Source organism: Protopterus annectens, chromosome 5.part1 (assembly GCF_019279795.1).
Source record: "Protopterus annectens isolate FY-2018-M chromosome 5.part1, PAN1.0, whole genome shotgun sequence".
NCBI lineage: Eukaryota > Metazoa > Chordata > Ceratodontiformes > Protopteridae > Protopterus > Protopterus annectens.
In genome coordinates this window covers 322318043-322338155 of record NC_056736.1, presented here as the reverse complement: position 1 = coordinate 322338155, position 20113 = coordinate 322318043, and the positions used below count along the sequence as shown (strand labels likewise).

At 43.7% G+C, this 20113-nt stretch overlaps 1 protein-coding gene across 1 annotated transcript in view; it reads right to left on the bottom strand.

The window, feature by feature from the left end:
- The window catches only part of GPR180 (G protein-coupled receptor 180), a 552808-nt gene that overhangs the window by 369233 nt on the left and 163462 nt on the right, over window positions 1–20113 (bottom strand). Inside the window, exon 4 of the mRNA XM_044073002.1 lies at window positions 18652–18832. Coding sequence (XP_043928937.1) covers window positions 18652–18832 — 181 coding nt within the window. The remainder of the gene's footprint in view (window positions 1–18651; window positions 18833–20113) is intronic.

Genomic DNA, 20113 nt, shown 5'->3' with positions numbered 1-20113 from the left:
GTTTGGCATTGGGAAGCACCAGAATACAAGATGCCATGAACCCTAAGGCTTGAAGGACTGTCCTTGCAGTCAGCCCGGACTGAAGAGATAGTTGATGGAAGTAAAGTGAAAGATTCTTTTGTTTGTCCGGGGTTAAAAGGCCATCTGGGTTGCTGTATTCAGTCTCACACCCAGAAAGCACATGTCTTGAGAGGGTACTAGACTGGACTTTATTTCGCTCACAGAATACCCCAGGCATCTTAGGACTCCTATCACATATTCCAAATGCTGAAAAAGGTCTTCCTTTTCTTGAGCCAGAATCAGGCAGTCGCCCAAGTAAGGATAGATTTGTATTCCTTTTAGCCTGAAGTAAGCTATCACTGGAGCCAGAACTTTGTGAATACTCTGGGCAGTAGATAAGCCAAAGGGCAATGCAGAGAACTGATAATGGGAATTCCCAGCTCGAAAACGCAGATACTTCCTGCAACTTAGTCTGATAGGCACATGAAGGTAAGCCTCCTTGAGATCTAAAGTTACCATCCAATGATCTTTTCCCAGCAGAGGTAAAAGCTGTTGCAACGTCAACATCTTGAACTTGGGAATGTCCAGATAAGTGTTGAGGATAGACAAATCCAAAATTGGTCTCCACGTGTTCCCCTTTTTCGGTACTAGGAACAGGCGAGAATAAAATCCTAGGCCCCTTTCTGGCACAGGAACCGGCTGAATGGCCCCTATTTGGAGTAACAGAGAAATTTGCTTGTGAGCCTCTTTTCTTTGTAGAGGAGGAATGTCTGGCATGCCTTTGAAAGGAGGCAAGGTATGGAAATAAAACCTGTAACCGTGGTGAATGATATCCAATACCCATCTGTCTTGGGTAATTAAACTCCAATTTTCTTTGAAAAGTGCCAGCCTTCCTCCCAAAGGTGCTGCCAGACGAGAAGGCTCTGGCAGCTGAAAAGGCAGGTCATTGGGTCTGTTTACGAAAGGACTGACCCCTGCCCTCACCAGAAGACTGAGCAGGTGAACTCCTGTTCTAGGCCTAAAAGAACCTTGAGCTCTGCCCCTGCCACGCCTAGACCTACCCCTAGACTGGGAATCATAAGAAGGATATGTCCACCCCTTAGTAGGCCAATTTCTACTAAACTTGGAGGCTGAACCTGCAAAATCTTTAACAGTCTGCATAGACTTAGCCTTGTCCTCCATTTTCTTTAAAACTGCTTCCACAGGCGAACCAAACAACACATCAGATTGTAACGGAGCATCTAAAATCCTTGTCTTAACATGCTCAGCCAAATTCTGATCCCTCAACCAGGCGTGCCTGCGAAGAACAGAACCAGTGGCAGCCACCCTCGAAGAGGCCTGGACAGCATCAAAACCACATTGCAAAGAATGCTTACCCACCTGTTCAGAAACATGAACTAAATCCTGCAACTCTTTACACTCAATACCTTCCGCCAGAGCATCCACCTTAGACTTCAATTGTGAAAGGAGATAATTTTGGTATTTTAACATGTGGAACTGGCAATTCAAAGCCCTCATGGCTAAAGTGGAAGAAGTATACACCTTCTTTCCCCATCTATCCAAAGCCCTTGCCTCTTTATCAGGAGGAACAGGATTTTTAACAACAGAAGCCTTAACACCTTTAGGCCCCTGAGAAACGGTTTCTGGGTCTGCCCTAGGACTCTTAAAAAGATACTTATGAGCTTCAGGCACCCTATAATACCTATCCGGTTTAACTGGAGCAGGAGGCAAAGAATCAGGGTTCAGGGAAGCCGCTGCAAAAACATCTTCCACCACATCCAGAACAGGAGGTATAGCCAAAGGCCTGTGCTGGGGTAAAAACAAAAATTCCCTTAGCCTTTTCCTGGAATCAGAAAAATCTTGACCTTGGCATTTAAAATGCTCCCTCATGGAATGAAGAGTCTCCGAAAAAGAAAAATCCTCAGGAGGAGAAGCCGAAGGAGTAGAATCATCTACATCAGAATCAGAATAAGGAGGATACTCCTGCAAGTCTTCAGCCGAAGACTCAGAAGCCTCCGAACACTGCTCAAAACTCTCAAGCTCAGGTTCCACCCTAGGCCTCTTATCAGGAGGGGGCATAGAACCTCTAATCATAGTAATCAAATCTTCTGCCATTTTAAGCATATGTTTCTTAGGCAGAGACCCTGAAGAACTAGGAGAAACCCCCACTGAAGTTAAACCTGGCCTGCCTCTCAAAGAAGCCTTGGAAACAGAAGGGAGGGCCTAACCACCTTAGGAAGGGAGGGGAGAACAGCTACCTGAGAAGCCCCCTCAGCCTGGCCTACCTCCTGAGAGGAAACATCCTGTAACAGTAAAGTCTCACCCTGAGACTCCAAAGAGACTTCTGGCAGAACCTCCCGCTCCACCGAGCCCTCTAAAGAACCGACGTCCGGGACAGACGGCTCTTCCAACCTAGGCTTTGCTGCTTTGTCCTTGCGCTTTTTGACGAAGCGGCGGAGCATCCGACGGCATTTTATAATTACAACGCTTCCCAAAACTAACCTGGCACAGTCTAACCTTCTCTTAATAGTGCGTTTGTTAAATCTAGCACAAGAGCGACATCCAACAACGTCGTGCTCAGGCCCTAAGCAAGGTATACACAAGGTATGGTAATCCCTATGAGGTATCTGCTTCCCACAAGAAATACAATTATTCACTTTTTCTGACATCCGGTAAAATACTGAGGCAAGAAAAAAACAAAATATTCCCCAACGGGGTACTTAGCCAACTTTGATTCGGTCTGAAACTCCGACTTCAGAAAATTTCAGAACGCCAACCTGCACTCGCAAAACTGCTTCTGCATCGGACCATGCGGCAAAAAAGACTGAGGATATGACGTCGGTCATGCGCATTTGTACCCTGACGTCCTGACGTCAGACTAATGCGCCCTGACCGACGTCAGCCTTATACTTTGGTATTCGGGCCGACTGGGACAGCGGACTACCCAAGTGTTAGGACTGCAGCAATGTGGGATGAAGAACATCTATGCCTATAAGGTGCTGAATATGTGCACATCTTGTAGTTAAATAATATAACTACTATATATTATATCTATTACTATTATAACATGTATAACAACATTGTCATCTTGACCACTCTAGCTTTGAACTCAGAACAATCCTATGTTGAAACTCTTCTTAAATATTTCTGGTGCAATATTATAGCAATAACCCACGCCTGGGTGCGGGTAATGCTGGATTTACCCACGGTTGGCGTGGTTTGGTCCCGAGGGCGAAGCATACAGCATTACCCACACCCAGAAGTGGGTTATTGCTATTATACCATGACATTATTTAAGAAAAGAAACTATTACTTTTCTTAAATAATGGCATAGTATAATGCCTGTTTGCTACCCTTCCGCAGATGTCTGGCATCCGCGGCAGTTCTGATGTACTGCGCGCCTGCGCAGTACATCAGAGCTGTGGGCAAAAGCAACGGAAAAAGCAAGATCTCCATTGATTTTTTTTTAGTGTTTCGCTATGTTAAATGGGTTTAACATAGTGAGACAGCTTTAAAATAAGCAACGGAGATGTCCGTTGCTTATTTTAAAACTGTCTCGCTATGTTAAACTCATTTAACATAGCGAAACATTAAAAAGCAACGGAGATCTTGCTTTCTCCGTTGCTTTTAAAATTCGCTATGTTAAATGGGTTTAGCATATGAGACAGCTTTAAAATAAGCAACAGAGATTTCCGTTGCTTATTTTAAAGCTGTCTCGCTATGTTAAACCCATTTAACATAGCGAAACAGTGTTTTAAAAAGAGAGTTATACTAATGGAAAAAAGTACGGGCGACCATTAGTATAACTCGATTTACAACGGGCACGCTGGCCAATCAGCGTGCACGTTTTGGAATAATAATGGGGGGTCATGGTATAATATGTCTCAATATATTATTTAACTGCAGGGTGTGCACATATTCAGCACCCTACAGCAAAATATTTCAATGAGCAATATTAAAAATCCACAAACAGGAAAACCTAATACAGAAATCAATAATGTATAACAGTAAATCATGCTTGGGTTGTACGGAATGCAGAGTCTCTTACTGGTGTTGAGAATAACTACAAAGATTAAGTAATCTCTTACTCAAGGCACTGTTATTTTAAATTTCAGTATTCGTAAGCATCAACTACACATTTCCCAAGTTGGTGAAAAACAGCTCTATCATACTTCGTTATTCTTTAACTGTTTTCCAAAGGGGAAGTAGCTTTCTAAAGGTGCGGATATTTTTACTCCTCATTTTGCTATGCAGATAGTCTACCTGCTCATCAGTGAAAGCACTGGTGAGTTCTGCACAGAGTGGTGAACTGTAGCATCAAAAATGACAGAAGCATACCTCTCAACCGCTAAGCACAAGAAGTCTGGACAAAGGCAAAAATAATGGGGGGGGGGGGAGAAAGGCCCAAATATAGGGACACATTTTAAATACTGCACTTACACACTTATAAGTTGACAGAATAATAGGTTTTGCATTGGCATGCATTTTCTGAAGGATATGAAATCTGAAGCTCAACTGTCTGTCATTAGTTATGGACTTCCATATTCAATGATATTATGGAAAACTACAAATTTTAAGAGGAAAGGACCAAACATATGAAGCAAAAATCTGGACAGTTGAGATCTATGGCTGGAAGACCTTAAACTCTATGTGCTTACAAGTACAAAATTCACTCCGTCTTACAAATATGTTTTTCAAATGTAGAACAAGGGACAGAAGCTCTTCCATGTTGCAAAAAGGTGACAATTACCTCCAAACCTTACTCTTACATTACACTATGTCTTTCCTGCCCAGAGTTCTGAAGAATGAGACCAGTCCTGGCATGACATAAATGTAATAACAATTGTCTTGACCTTTACTTTCTGATGTTGAAGTTCTTGGCTATATGGAACAGTGAGCTCTTTCTATGAAGAAGAGATATCACCTGCAGACTAAGGACTGGGTATTTAGTTAAAAGAAAGTGTTAACTTATCTACCTTTTCTAATTTCTCAGGTAAGCTGCGCTATTTTGGTGCAGGTACTGTGATGCTTCAAGAAAATATGACCTTGATGTCCAGTTACTGTGATATCCACTCTACATCTAACATAGTTACTTCTACATCACTTGTTTTTTGTTGGACCAAGACAAACTTGTAATAAATGTCTGTCGCAAATTGTTGTGATAATCTGAAATGGAGAAACGATCTGATTAATAATACTGGATGGCAAAAATAATTTGTCTTGTATTAACATAACTATCAGAAACCCATTTTGCCACTGTGCAGTCTGTGGCTGAAAGAATTACTTTAGGCTGTGAGGAATCTCCTTCCAGCCAGCAGGGCCAACCTTTACTGAAACTGACCCCTAGGCCAAGTGTTCGGTGGACAATCCCACCACCACCACATTTTCTGAAACTACCTTACTCCCTAGTATGGCTGCTACTCCTGAGGGTTCTTTTCACAGTACTTTCTTTAATAATAGTTTATCATTTCCAGTTTCCAATCTTATGGGCTTATTTATTGTCTAAGAGAATCACTCAATCCCCTGACGACAGGTTTACAACTGTCATTATCTCCAGTGCCGCAGAGAAGGATTTGAAAATATGGTACACGACTGTGAAAGGGCCATATTACATAATTTAACACTGTAAAGCACACAGTTAATATAAGAGGGCAGTAATGAGATCATATCACATTACAATGCACAGAGTTTAATGTGATAATGCAACAGTGAGCCACAGTACATAGCAGCAATAAAAAATACAAACAAAATTAAGATTACTGCACTACAGGCAGACAAGTAAACAATTTCCCAGCAACAAATGACCAGATCCAAGCTAGGTGTTTAGCTTAGCTCTAAAAAGCAAATCAATAATTGGCAATGAGCAGTTTTTAACCAGATGTATTCATGTTTCCAAAAGCAAGTTACCATAAAAAGGAACCAGATGTATTCATGTTTCCAAAAGCAAGCTACCATACTCTGAAGAAGCTCAGTAATAACCGAGCAAAAGCGCTTGGTTTATTGTTGGTGGTTTACTTTTGTGATTTTGACAACGTGTGAACAAAGGTGTCATTTTTAACCTAATTGGTTTGAAATTACGTTTTTTGGAGATAAAGAGATTCGGGTCCTGTGGCTTTGAACTTGCTGGTACCATAAAAAGGAATCAGATGTATTCATGTTTCCAAAAGCAAGTTACCATAAAAAGGAAACAATAAAATTAAATGTTATGTCTTCCCATAATTTGGCATCTGTGTTGTCCGTCTTCATTCTTCTTCATGATATGGTCTCTGAGCCAACCTTCAGATCCAGCTAGGCCACATTCTCCAGACTTTGGATCAGACTCTCTAGCTCCATCTTCTTACCCATAATTCACTACACCCACCCAAGAACCTCAGATCGAATTTGCTGATTCCATACATCCAACACCCAGACAGCAAAATAACAGCAGATGAGGCTCAAACATGGGACCTGTTATGTTCCATCATATTCCACGATCCTCTAGAAAACTGACGCAGGGGGATGGCTGGGTGGGAAAGTGAGGAGGAATGAGACAGAGAAAACACAGATGCCAAGTTATGGTAAGGCACAACATTTTAATCTGATGTCTTCCTCTTTCCTCCTCAAGATAGGGTCAGAGTCCACAGGCACGCTATTCCCGGCTGGCCCACATAGAAGGATATTCAGGAGCACCATCGAGCCAAAGGAAGCCCTCTCTTAGAAATTACATCCAACTTTTAATGTGCCATAAAGGTGTGACTGCTTGAACATATCGCTGGTGCACAAATATCATCAATGGAGGATCTATAAGAGCAGGCAGAAGACGTAGCCATAGCCCTAGTGGAATGCGCCCTAGGAGGTCAAAGTAATTCTAGGTCATTTTGTGAGTAAATTAAAGAGATGCAGCCAGTCCACTTGGCTAGAGTAATCTTGAAAACTGCTTGTCCTACTTTGTTAGCCAAGAAAGCCATGAACAATTGGTCAGACTTCCTTTGTTGTTTAGTTCTGTGCAGACAGAAACATAATTGTCTATGAACATCTAGAAGAAGTAGAACATACTCCTCATTATTAGAAAAATTTGGGAAGAACACTGGAAAATGGATGGACTGATTGATAATGTTTTCTGTGGCTACTTTAGGCATGAAAGAGGGATTGGTAAGTAAAGAAACCCTGTTCTTATCTAAGGAGATTTGGAGAATAGGGCTTGCAGCTTGAGAATTCAAAAGCAAAAAGATAGTCTTCCATGACAAAAACTTCATGTCTCCACTTGCAGCTGTTTCAGTGAGTCAGGGAGTTAAAGCCTGCAGCACAACAGTAAGATCTCAAGGTGGGGAAGGGTCCTAGATGGGAGGCCTCAACAGGAAAATACCCTTCATAAAGGATTTGCATAAACTAAAGGTGGACACTGGATGAGATTGACTAGCAGTGTGAAAATTAGAAATAGCAGCTAATTGAAGCTTGATGGTAGAGAAGCTAGCTCCTTTCTTAAATAGGGTACTAAGGAAGAGCAGAATATCTGATACTGGTGCTGAGAGAGGATCAGTATTCCTATTTGTAGCCCAAATGGCAAACCTTTTCCATTTAAAGGTGTAGACTTTCTTAGTAGTAGCCTTTTGCAACGCTAGAAGAATTTTACGAACTAGGGAAGAAGCCTGAACTGTCTTGCTGGGGTTGGAAGTGGAGAAACCAAGCAGTCATCCTGAAGGTGAAAAGATTTGGGTGCTGCATCCCTGACGGATGACACAGGAGGTCCTGCTTGGCTCCAATATCCATGGAGGATATTTCAGATGACACCAGTGAGGCCAGAGGAAAGGTAACCAAACCTGATGAGGCCATAAGGGGGCAATGAGGATGACTGAGCTCTTCAGCCTGCTTACCTTCTGTAGAAACTTGGGGATCAGAGGGAGAGGAAGGTAAGCATACAGGAGACCTGGAAGCCAATCATGGACAAGTACATCCCTTGGCGATTCCCCAGGACAAGGAATAAGAGTACAGAGCTTGCTGCATTTGTTGTTGAGGGGACAGACAAAAGGTCACATCAAGGTTGACCCCAGCGATTGAAGAACATGCTCACCACTGAATGAGGGACCACTCGTGCGTAACCATGACTGATCTGGTGAGTCTGTCCACCAGTCAGTTTTCCCCGGGATGTGCACTGAAACCAGGAGGAGGTCCAAAGATATCACCCATTCCCACACCCCATGGCCTCCCTGCAAAAGGGTTATGAACAGCTTCCTCCTTGCTTGCTGATGTACCAGGCAACAGACATGCTGTCTATATGAACTGCAACTGTCCCCAAGGGGAGAGCGTCCTGAAAGGCATGCAATGTTAGGAGAACTGCTCTCATCTCTAGGACATTGATATGCAACCTGGTCTCGATTGTAATGCCACCCATCCAAATTGGGAGATGCCCATGGTCACTGTGGTTTATTGCACAGTGGGGGGGGGGGGGTCAAAAATGGTCTGCCTAGAAGGAGATTGTCCAACTGAAGCCACCACCTGATGTGCCATCTGCAAACTGTAGTCAAGCTGATGGGACTGCCCAGAGGCTGACAGAGAATGGACCATTGTACTGCCAATGTCCACTGACGAATCTGCATAAAGAACCTTGCTAGAGGGAATTGCTGCTGACCTGGATCCTAGGATTTGTAAGACTAGCTTTGCAGGGGGGTCTGCAGAGATAAATCCACGACTTGATTCCTCAATGTTATGTTTTGCAGGGGGGACGGAAGCTATTAGATCTTGCACGTTCAGCTGCATTCCTAAGAATTCCACATTCTGTACAGGAGTCAGATTGGATTTGTTTAGGTTTATAGTGATACCCAAGGAGTGTGACAGCTGTATTAAGTAATCTCCGCCTTGGATAGGCTAATGCCTCGCGGGGGCGGAAAGAAGCCAATCATACAAATATTGAAACACCCAGAATCCCTTGATTCTCATGTGTGCTGCTACCACTGCCATGCATTTGATGAGCACCCTGGGAACTGCGGTGAGCCCAAAGGTCAATGCTTTGAACTAGAAATGATTGGCTCACAGCCGAATGTACAGGAATCTCCTTAAATGCTTGTCTGTTTTGATATGATAGTATGCATTCTTGAGATCTAGTGAACACATCCAATTGTCTTTGCGCAACAATGGCAGAATGGACTGAACTATAACCATTCAGAACATTGACTTTTTTACATAACCATTTAACTTGCTTAGATCAAAAAATGAGCCTTGGGTCCCCTGTCTTTTTCGGCACCAAAAACAAGTGAAAGTAGGTTCAGAATCTTCTTTGTTTGGCTGGGACCTTTTGGATGACTTTTTTGCAGTAGCTGTTAAATTTCTTGTGCTGCCTGCTCCCTCTGAGTGGCATGTCATGGAGGTTCCTGTTGATGTTTGCAGCGGTAAGGGAAAAGGGAATGTAGCAACCTCTGGATATTATGCTCAACTCCCAGGGATTTTGAGTCAAATGGGTCAGACTTCTGAATGCAAAGTGAGTTGACCCATGACTGCCTCCAGAGATGAAGTCAGGTAGTGGTTCAGGAGCAGTGATAGGGCTTGTTGGAAAATGTCTCTCTGAACGTCCTTGGAATTTACAAAACTACATTTTCTTGCTTGCCTCCGCATTTGTTCCTGGAGAAGAACCTTTGAGGCCTAGAAAACTTGATTCTTACAGCAGAAAGGGTCTTCCCGTCCTTTTCACTGCAGGTGAGAGCATCTCTAACTGATGGCTCACACAGTGAAGAGCCATCATATGGGGCATTCACAAATGACACCTTAAAGGGCTCTGTGAAATCACACAGCCTCATCCAAGTAAGCCACCTTAGGGAAAGTCCTGAACCGGCTGCTCCTGAGGTGCCTTTCGTTGTATGGCAGATTAATCTCATCAGGAACTGGCAGCGGAAGACAGAGTGGTCAGCTTGGGAGAAACTTTCTTAAATTCCTCTACAGGTATGGACTTAGAGAGGCTGAAAGCTCCTTGATCAGACCTCTCTGCAGCCGGGTAAAGTGAGCTAGGTAATTTAACGACCTCAGCGCAAAGGTGGCCGAGGCATAAATGTGCTTTTCAATCCTATCCGATGCTCCATACCCCTTGTTAGGCAGATGGGCACTGGCAGTCTTCTGCCAGTTATTTCTTACCGGATGCCGCCACCACAATGGCATAAACTACGAGACCTTTGCGCCAATGGTTTCTATCTGTTGGGGGAACCGGGAATCTGTCAGGGCTCTTGGAAATGGGTTCAATGGTGTCCAATTCCTTCCATGCCTGGCAGGAAACCAAATCAATGAGGTAGTCTGCCAGGGGGGTCACCCAGGTCATAGATAGGCCCGCCACAAACACCTTCAAGAGCAGTGACTCCTCAGAAGGAGGCAGACTACCCACCTCTTTGCTTCAAGAGTTTAGATCTCAGGTGTGGATCAGGGGGATCCTTCCCCCTCATCAAAGTCAGTTTCATCGGTTAACGACTCCAACATGCCTTCTTTTGCACATCTTCTTCCGGGGGACCTCCTCAGCAGGACACTCTGTGGAAGCGTCGGAAGAAGGGGATCCCTCCTGGACAGGGAGGCTGCTCAAGATGGGTTGAGTCATGACATCATGACAGCATAAACAGGATCAAGGCCCTGACCCAATGGGGACACAGGGGTGGATTACGCGATATGTCTCGATGGACCTTCAACTCGGGAGAAAACTCTCTCCACTACCTGAAATGCTGATGGACTGGGAGAGGTCTTATCCATCTCCCCCAAAACCACAGCCACAGTGGGGAAAACAGCTAGGACTCGCACCAGATCTGCGGCCTCCAGAGAGGATCAAGCCCGTGCTATTAAGGGCTAAGGCACTTAAGGGAAGAGATGGCTCCGACAAAGAGTTGATCCCAGTCCCCTGGAACCAGCACTGACACCTCAGCTACAAAATTTGCTCTGCTCCAAGGGAATAGGAACAGGGCTGATCAAGGGTAACATCGGCTTCAAGGAAAGGAGCTTCCCCTGCACCGAGCCTGACACATATGGAGTCCAGAGCTCTGAAAAAGAAGGCTGGACTGAAAGGAGTCCTGATGGTACGGCCTGGGTAGCTCATGGATCCAACAGGGGATGGAGCTGAGACTACCCCCATCTGGATTGGGGACTTGAGAAATCTCATCATTCAGTCAAGTCCATGTCTGCCTTGAACCAGGTTCTAGAGGATCTGGATGAAGCCAATGAGAGGGCCAAGAATGCGTGGATTTAACTGAACGAGCAGGAGATTTGCTCGAAGTTCTGAAATCCCAAGCTACTGGATCTGACACCAGAGTTGACAGAGGAGGAGGCGATATAATTTCCCCTGGACCTGAGGATGCTGGCGGATCCAACGACTCTTTCTTCAGATCAGAGGGGGCTGGATCTGAAGTTTTCCTTGACTTGGCTTTGGCATCTAGAGGATCTTTCTGGAAGGCGGGGGACAGGCCTCTTTTTTGCTTCTTTAGCAGAAGAAGATGAAGTGGAAGCCAAGGAAGGGGTCTGAGTCTCAGGTGCCGACGATGGAAGAAGACCCCTCAGTATCAACTTGTTACATCTATCTGCTACAGCCAGAGGATTAAAAGAAGCACAGACCAAGCACTCTGCCTTCAAATAGTTTGCACTTAAGCAATACACACACTCCTTGTGGGCATCCTGACTGGGGATTTTATGCTCACAAGAAATGCAACGCTTAAAGCCAGAAGAAGACTCGTCAGACATGACAAAGTACAGTTTTGTACCTACCATAAATGTAGATGTCCGAGAGGAATGCATCTGCAGTCTTTACAAATGGGTTGTCCTGTTGTCAGGCAGCCCTTCGGTCGGCCGGATTCCAAAGTCTGGGTCTGGCTTCAGCTGGTGTCGCACTTCACCCGACGTCATTGCGGCAGTTATTCGGGTATAAAGGCATCAGCCGACGCCATTTACCTCAGTGTTTCTTGCCCCAGATGCCAGGTGCCCTCTTGGATGGCTAAATTTGGATAAATGCCAAAGTTTCCAAATAGTAGAGAGCAAACACACAAAATAAGCATGTATGTACATATATACAAACAAATACAAACAAATACACCATAATAGATCCCCCCCAAGCTAGCTGAAGATTGGTAAATATCCTAGGAGTACCTCAGAGGGGAAGGAGGGTGGGTAATCCTGACTGCAGATGCATTCCTCTCGGACATCTACATTTATGGTAGGTACAAAACTGTACTATGTCCTTCAAGGATGCATCTGCAGTCTTTACAAATGGGTAGAATACCATAGCTAAATTAGGGGAGGAGGAAATGAGAATAGATTATGGTGTAGTCAGGATCCCTTGCAAAACAGCAGTGGCAAAACCTGCACGGGATCTAGAGTATAGAGGTAAGTTATAATGCTTGGCAAATGTATGCACGGAGGTCCAAGTAGCAGCCTCTATAATGTCCTTGGTAGCCACTCCTCGTAAGAAAGCTGTGGTAGTGGCTGTAGCCCTTGTGGAGTGAGGCCTGATGTTCTCTGGAGTTTTCTTTCCATGGTAGGAGTAACAAAATCTAATGCAATTTCCTATCCATTTGGAGATTGTCTGTTTAGAAATTGGTTTTCCTTCCTTTCCTTTTGCATATGCTACCAGAAGCTGGTCAGTTTTTCTATTGTTTTTTGTCCTGTCCAGGTAGTAGCGTAATTGTCTGTGTACATCCAAGGTATGTAAGAGCTTTTCTCCCCTGTTCTGTGGGTTGGGGAAGAATGTAGGAAGGTGGATAGCCTGATTTAAAGAGACTCTGGATACCACCTTAGGCATAAATGTAGGATTTGTTCTCATGGACACTCTATCTTGATGGAAGATCAGGAAGGGTTGTACTGCCATTAATGCCTGTAGTTCAGAGACCCTTCTTGCTGAAGTTATTGCCAGCAAGAAAGCAGTCTTCCAGGATAAGTATTGTAATTCTGCTGTTGCTGCTGGTTCGAAAGGAGGTAGAGTCAGTTTTTCTAGCACAAAGTTCAAGTCCCATGCTGGCAATGGAGGTTTCCTGGGAGGTTTTACATTTTAATTCCTCTCAGAAACTGTCTGAGCAGAGGATGCGAGAAGACAGGAGGATCCAAGCTGTATTCTGCTGAAATAGCTGATGCATGTATCTTGATGAAAGAATAGGACAGGCCTGTATGGAAGAGCTCCGCCAAGTACTCCAGGATGTTGGCTATGTTCACCAGTGTCACATCTTGCCCCTTTGCAGTACTCCAGATGAGATATCTTTTCCATTTTGCTGCATAATTCTTTCTTGTTGAAGGTCTACGAGCCTCCAGGATTATGTCTTTAACCCTTTGGGATAAATTTGGGTTAATTGCTGTTATGTAATGTTCCAGGCAGTTAGCTGCAGAGTTTTTAGGTTTGGATGCAGGATGTTGTAGTTGTTCTGTGTTAGCAGTAATGGGATCAGGGGCAGTGTCCATATTTGTTCCCGGGACATGCTCCTCAGCAGTGGAAACCAATGTTGTCTTGGCCAGTCTGGGGCTATCAGAATGATCCTCGGACGTTCCTCTTTGATCTTGAGAAGCACCTTGTGCATCAAAGGAAGTGGTGGGAATGCGTATGCTGTCAAGCTTTTCCAACTGAAAGATAGGGAGTCCACCTTCCAAGCAAGTGGGTGGTAAGTCCTTGTGCAGAATTTCTCCAACTGGTGATTGAATGGGGATGCAAACAAGTCTATTTGTGGTAATCCCCATTTTCTTGTGATGGTTTTGAAGATGTCCGGATGCAGCATCCATTCGTGGGCATCTGTTGTAGTTCTGCTTAATATGTCTGCTAGAATGTTTTCCTTCCCCGGTACATAAATTGCCTGTAACTGAATGTTGTAGATCAGAGCCACATCCCATAGGTCCAGTGCCAGCCGGCATAGAGGGTATGAGTGTGTGCCTCCCTGTTTGTTGATGTACCACATAACTGTGGTGTTGTCTGTCCTTATCATCAACTGGCCTTCTTGGAGAAAAGGTCTGAATGCCTGGATTGCCAATTTTACTGCCATCATTTCTTTTAGATTTATGTGCAGATGCAGCTGGTCTTGAGTCCATAGGCCTTGAATGCACTTGCCCATCATGTGTGCCCCCCAACCGAGGTCTGAGGCATCTGTCGTGATGGTTTGTCTTGGTTGACTTTTGCAGAAGGGCAATCCTGTGTTTGACTGACAGGCCTGAGCCCACCATAGGAACTCTTGCTTCAGGCATGGGATCATTGGAATTCTGGTTTCTAGGCTGTGCTTGTGCTGAGACCACAAATTCTTTAGGTACCACTGTAGCTTCCTCATATGCAGCCTGGCATGAGGGACCAGTATTATGCAGGATGCCATGAAGCCTAGAGCTTGTAGCACTTTTCTTGCAGTTAGATGGTTCTGCTTTGTTAATGCCAAGAAGTAGAGAGGAAGTTGCTCTTTCTTTTCTGCAGTTAGAAATGCCATTTGTTTTGATGTGTCCAGTTCTGCACCCAGAAAGGTTATTCTTTGGGATGGAATCAGCCTTGACTTTTTTGTACTGACTGTATATCCCAGGGCTTGCAGCAGGTAGATGACTCTTTGTAAGTCTTCTGTTAGTTTGTTTTTGTTGTCCGCTTGTATCAGGCAGTCGTCCAGGTAGGGATAGATTTGAATCCCTGAAGTCTGCAATGAGCGATTACTGATGCCAGGCATTTCGTGAACACTCTGGGCAGTAGATAAGCCAAAGGGCAATGCTGAGAATTGATAATGCTCTGATCCTGCAAGAAATCTGAGGTATCTTCTGCAAATTGGTCTTATGGGGACGTGCAGGTATGCCTCCTTGAGATCTAGAGTTACCAGCCAAGACTCCTTGCCCAGCATGGGAAGAAGCTGCTGTAGGGTCAGCATTTTGAATTTTGGAACAATGAGGAATGTGTTTAAAGCGGACAGGTCTAGAATAGGCCTCCATTTGTTTTCTTTTCTTGGTACCAGGAAGAGTCTGGAGTAAAATCCCTTCCCTTGCTCCATAGATGGTACCTTTTCCACAGCTCTCATTCTTAATAATTGAGATATTTGTTTTAGAGCTTCTGTCCTTTGAGTAGGTGGTAGGTTTGGCATTCCTCTCTTCCCTGGTAGAGTATGGAAATGGAACCTGTAACCTTTGTCTATAGTTTGCAAAATCCATTTTTCTCTTGTAATGCAGTGCCAGTTTCTTGAAAATAATGTTAGCTTTCCGCCTAAGGGTGCTTCTAGTTGTTCCCTGGTAGGCGGTGCCACCGCCAAGTCACTGTGATTGAGTTGTTGTAGTGGTGGTGGCTGTATCCGTGCCTCGTTGGTTGTTACCCTGCCATTGGCAACCCCTGTAGGCACCCCTGGATTGGTTTCTGCCTCTAGAGTGCCTATTCCTGCCTCTTTGTGCCTTAGAGGAGTCCGGAAAGGACCAATTCTTGGAGGGCCAGTTCCTGCTAAACCTTGGAGGTTGAACTTGCAAGAAATCTTTCACTGTTTGCACAGATTTTGCTTTCTCTTCCATCTTTTTTAGTACCTGCTGTGCGGGGGCACCAAATAAATTGACCTTGTCCATAGGTGCATCCAAAAGCTTAGATTTGACATGGTCTGGTAATGCCTGTTCTTTCAACCATGCATGCCTCCTGATAACTGTGCCAGTCATGGCTGATCTAAAGGAAGCCTCCAGTGCATCATAGCCACATTTTAAAGAATGGTTACTAACCTGCTGTATGTTATGTACCATTTCTTGAACATACTTTTATCTAAAGATTCTTCAGAGGACAGCTTTTAGTCAACTGGTCAAGCATAAACTCTTGATATTGAATCATATGAAATTGGCAGTTCAAAGCTCTAGCTGACAAAGTAGCAGAAGTGTAAACTTTTTTACCCCATCTCTCTAAGGACCTGGATTCCCTTTCAGAGGGGAGGGGGTGTTTAGAAGTAGCTGCTACAGCTTTAGGACCCTGGGAGATAGTCTCTGGATCTGCAAAAGGAGCCTTATATAAGTGGTGGTGAGTGTCCGGGACCCTGTAGTACCTATCGGGCTTAGCAGGAGCCGGAGGTAAAGTATCAGGAGCAGTGGAAGCATCATTAAATGCATCATCAACAACAGATAGAACTGGAGGTATAGCTAAAGGCCTATGTTGTGGCAAATGTAGAAAGGTCCTAAGCCTTTTTCTAGAGTCTGAGAAATCTTGGCCCTGCCACTGAAATTGTTCCCTCATAGCATGCAAGGTTTCCCCAAAGGAAAATTCCTCAGGAGGAGAGGCTGAAGGGATAGACTCCTCAGCATCAGAGTCTTCGTAAGGAGAATAAGAAGCCTCAGGAGGGTCTGTATGTTCTGAGTCATCAGAGGAATCATCTGTGGATACTGGCTCAGGGGGCTCTGCTCTAGGCCTCTTTTCTGGAGGAGGGAGAGAGGCCCTGTCTGGATGAGGCTGGGCTCCACAAATTAAAGAGATGAGATCCTCAGCCAAAGAAAGCATATGGGAGCTGGTGCTGGGCCTGTGAGAGGGGGGCTTGGCAGGCACAGGTTTTGATGCTTTGGCTGCTTTAGCCCTGGCAAAGGCCTTAATAGACATAGCTGGAGGAGGCCTAGCAGCTCCACGTGCAGGGGTAGAAATATCCAGTGGAATGGTGTCTGATAAATCCTGTGAAATCGCAACAGAAGGTTGGATTTCAGAAGCCGTTTCTACCAGGTTAGAAGAGGCCTCGATAGAAGGCAAGTTATCGGCTGAAGAAAGAACCGCTTGCTCGGTTTCAGCCGAAACCGAGACACTCGTGGTTTGCTTAACCGCGGTTTCGGCCGAAACCGCAGACCGCGAGTGTCGGTCCTTTTCTTTGCGTTTTTTGGTTATTTGTGTAGTCGGAGGATCCGACGGCATAATGTAGGCAAAATCGGACCCGAAAATCTGTTCAGCAAAGTCCGGCGGCCTAAGCGTCCGTCGGTTAAAAGAAGCACAGGCTAGACAAGCTGCTACGTCGTGGTCTGGGCCTAAACAATGTATGCAATAGGAGTGGAAATCTTTATGAGGTATTTGTTTCCCACAAGATAAACAGTTATTAACTTTCTCTGACATCGGCTGAGGCAAGAAAGAGTCCCCAACGGGGTACTTAGCTTTATAGAAGTCTTCGAAGTAGTATTCGGTAGTAGTAATCTCTGGATCTGACCGACCGGCACTTGTGAACAGCTTCTGCTTCGGGCGCCACGCGGCAAGAAAGACTGAGGAAAATGGCGTCGGCTGATGCCTTTATACCCGAATAACTGCCGCAATGACGTCGGGTGAAGTGCGACACCAGCCGAAGCCAGACCCAGACTTTGGAATCCGGCCGACCGAAGGGCTGCCTGACGACAGCACAACCCATTTGTAAAGACTGCAGATGCATCCTTGAAGGACATCAACCAAAGCCCGCCAATGGACACTTAACAAGAGGCTAACTGGAAAAGTAACTAACCTTAGACTAACTCTAGTTTAATATTAACAGTAATCTAACTCTAATTAAGCTTTAAATACAACTTTAAACATAATTTTTACCTAGAATAAACTAACCAACTTTTTTTTTCTTTTTTAAACAGAAAGGAAATAAGCAAGAGAACTCTCACTTGCACACACACACTAAGGTTTTATGAAGAACTACAAGAGGGAGGTCACTTACAACCCAATGCTATCAAAAAACTATTTTGACTTTCCTGGGAAAGTTAAGTATCACTCGAGAGCACAGAGATCCGCATCTGTACCCTGAAGTGGCAAACAAGACCTGAGGAGTTTGAAAGTCGGATCCAAGTCTAGAGAATGTGGTCAAGTTAGATCAGAGACCATATTGTGAGAGGGAATGAAGAAGACAACATCAGATCACTCATGTACACCTGAAGGCTGGACACAAGAGAGGAGCTTCAGGTCTACAATACCTACATCTGTGACAGGATGACTCCAGACACTGCTTTCAGATAATTGTTTGGTAAGCCAGTGGCTACAGCCTATCATCATAAGGTATAATGCAACATAAAAAAATTTATATAAAACACCCTTCGATTTTAGATATGAGAAATATTATCAGTAAGCTGAAAGTGTACAGTAATGGGAAAGGAATGGAATGGAACAAGGGATCACTTATTTTCTTGTGCGGCTAACATGAGTGTCAGGATACAGCTAGAAGACGGCTTCCCAGAAAATATGCTGGAAAAGGCTTAGCATGTAATAGATGTTCAACTGGCATTAATCCTGAATGTAGCCATTTGCTGCAGAAGATCTCTCAAGATTTTTGTTAAACAAAATGAACCAACAAGAGGACTAGATAAAAATATGCAAGGTCTGTATCAATGCAATTTCAGTCTACAACTTCTGAATGCTAAAAGAACTCTGCTCCTGCCCTTCCTTTTAATTCTTACAATGAATATGTCACTGCTCTAAGTTAACCTCTTTTTTTTTTTTTTTTAAACATATACTCCATTACAGTTTTTATCACAAAAGAAATGCAAATTTTGCTTAGTTTTAATCTCATCTACTAACAGTAGTATTTTCTTTCGACTGAATAAAATACCCCGATTATGAATCTCTAATGTGTTTTTTTCTATGAATGTCTAGCTGCCTGAGTTTGTATCTATTATCGTGCAGTTATGATCTTCTGTATTGTGCTGTATGTTGTGGATCACATCTGGAAAGGTTCTTCAACATCCTCCTTTTTAACTATAAAAATACATACAGTTCACTGCAATGACTGCATATATGGATCTTTTAGTTACCTGGAGAGATGAAGATAGTTTGTGAAAGCTGCAGCAACTTGTAGCAGCAGTGAAGTTGACAAAACTCTCAGAACAGTATGCATGGGTCCACTTTTTTGAATGGCCTGCCACAGTGGCTGAATGTATATGCAAGCGGCTATAAAATAAGCCAAAACAAGCAGGAAATAAAAATCATTTAAACCTGTGAAAACAGAAGAGAAGTTAATGGCAGACTGCACATACTCAACATACTCAATTACTATACTATCTTCTGAATAAAAATAACAGATGCATGCTTATTATAACTCTTAAGGTAAAATAAATTAATACACTTAAAACCATCTGTGTATAAAATCTAAGAGGCTGGAATGTAGTCTGCAGTAGGACAACATTACAATCTGTTCTTGAAAATGAACCGTAGCATTACTTTACACTGTAATATGCTAACAGTATTACAAAGCTGCTCTCCATTCTGGACAGGGAAGTTATTTTCAAAAATACTGTACTCCCACAAGTGGAGCATGGGATCTCAGTAACAGTACTGTAAATCAGAAATAAACTTCTATTATCATCCCACACCAAATATTTATATGTATATTATTATCTTCTAATGTTCACCATCACTGTACCACTCTACAAAGAGCTAGTTAGCTTCTTAGTTCCCAGACAATGAATGTCCTTTTTTGTAAGCTCATTCACGAAAGTCAGATATTAAAACACATGTTCACTTCTAGCAAGCTCTCCTGGGCACTTATAAAAGTCTTGTCATATCTTCACAGAGCTGAAAAGGTAGCCACACTTAACTAGATAAGCAAAATGGCCTTCATTATGGGTTCCAACTATAGAAATTAATCCCTATGGAAATGAAAACCTTCCCAATAAGATTCTGGAGACATTTAAGGCACACTTCACATTTGAAATGTGCAGATATTTTGTATACAACAAACCAATAACATAGGTCTGGTAACCTCTCCTATTATCACACTACTGTTAAATTGACTATACTCAAGAAACTACACTGAATTACACACACTTCTGACAGCAATTATATTATGTACAAAACACTAAGACCAAAGTAAACACACTGCTCTTCCAGTCCAATAAAACACCACACTTCCTTTTCCCCCCGAGAGAAAAGCTGCCATTGCTAAAGGGGTCTCTTTCCTCAACTGGAATATGGTATGCCAATCACAGCCACTGCATTAAAAAAAAAACTCAAAGATCTACAAAACACCTGCAATAACATCTGCAGACTTATCAACCTAATACCAAATGAGAATACTACTGCTTTATCTTTGATACAGCCAAACAGCTACTTTTGGAACTCAGAACCACACTGGCCTAGTCTTCAAATTCATTAACTTTAACTCATACCATTCCTGGTAATGACATTACATGGCAAAACTCCTCCTACAACCTTAGACCCATCCCAGTACACACCTCCATCTTTCAGGCCCCTTATTTAAAACTACACTCCCAACAG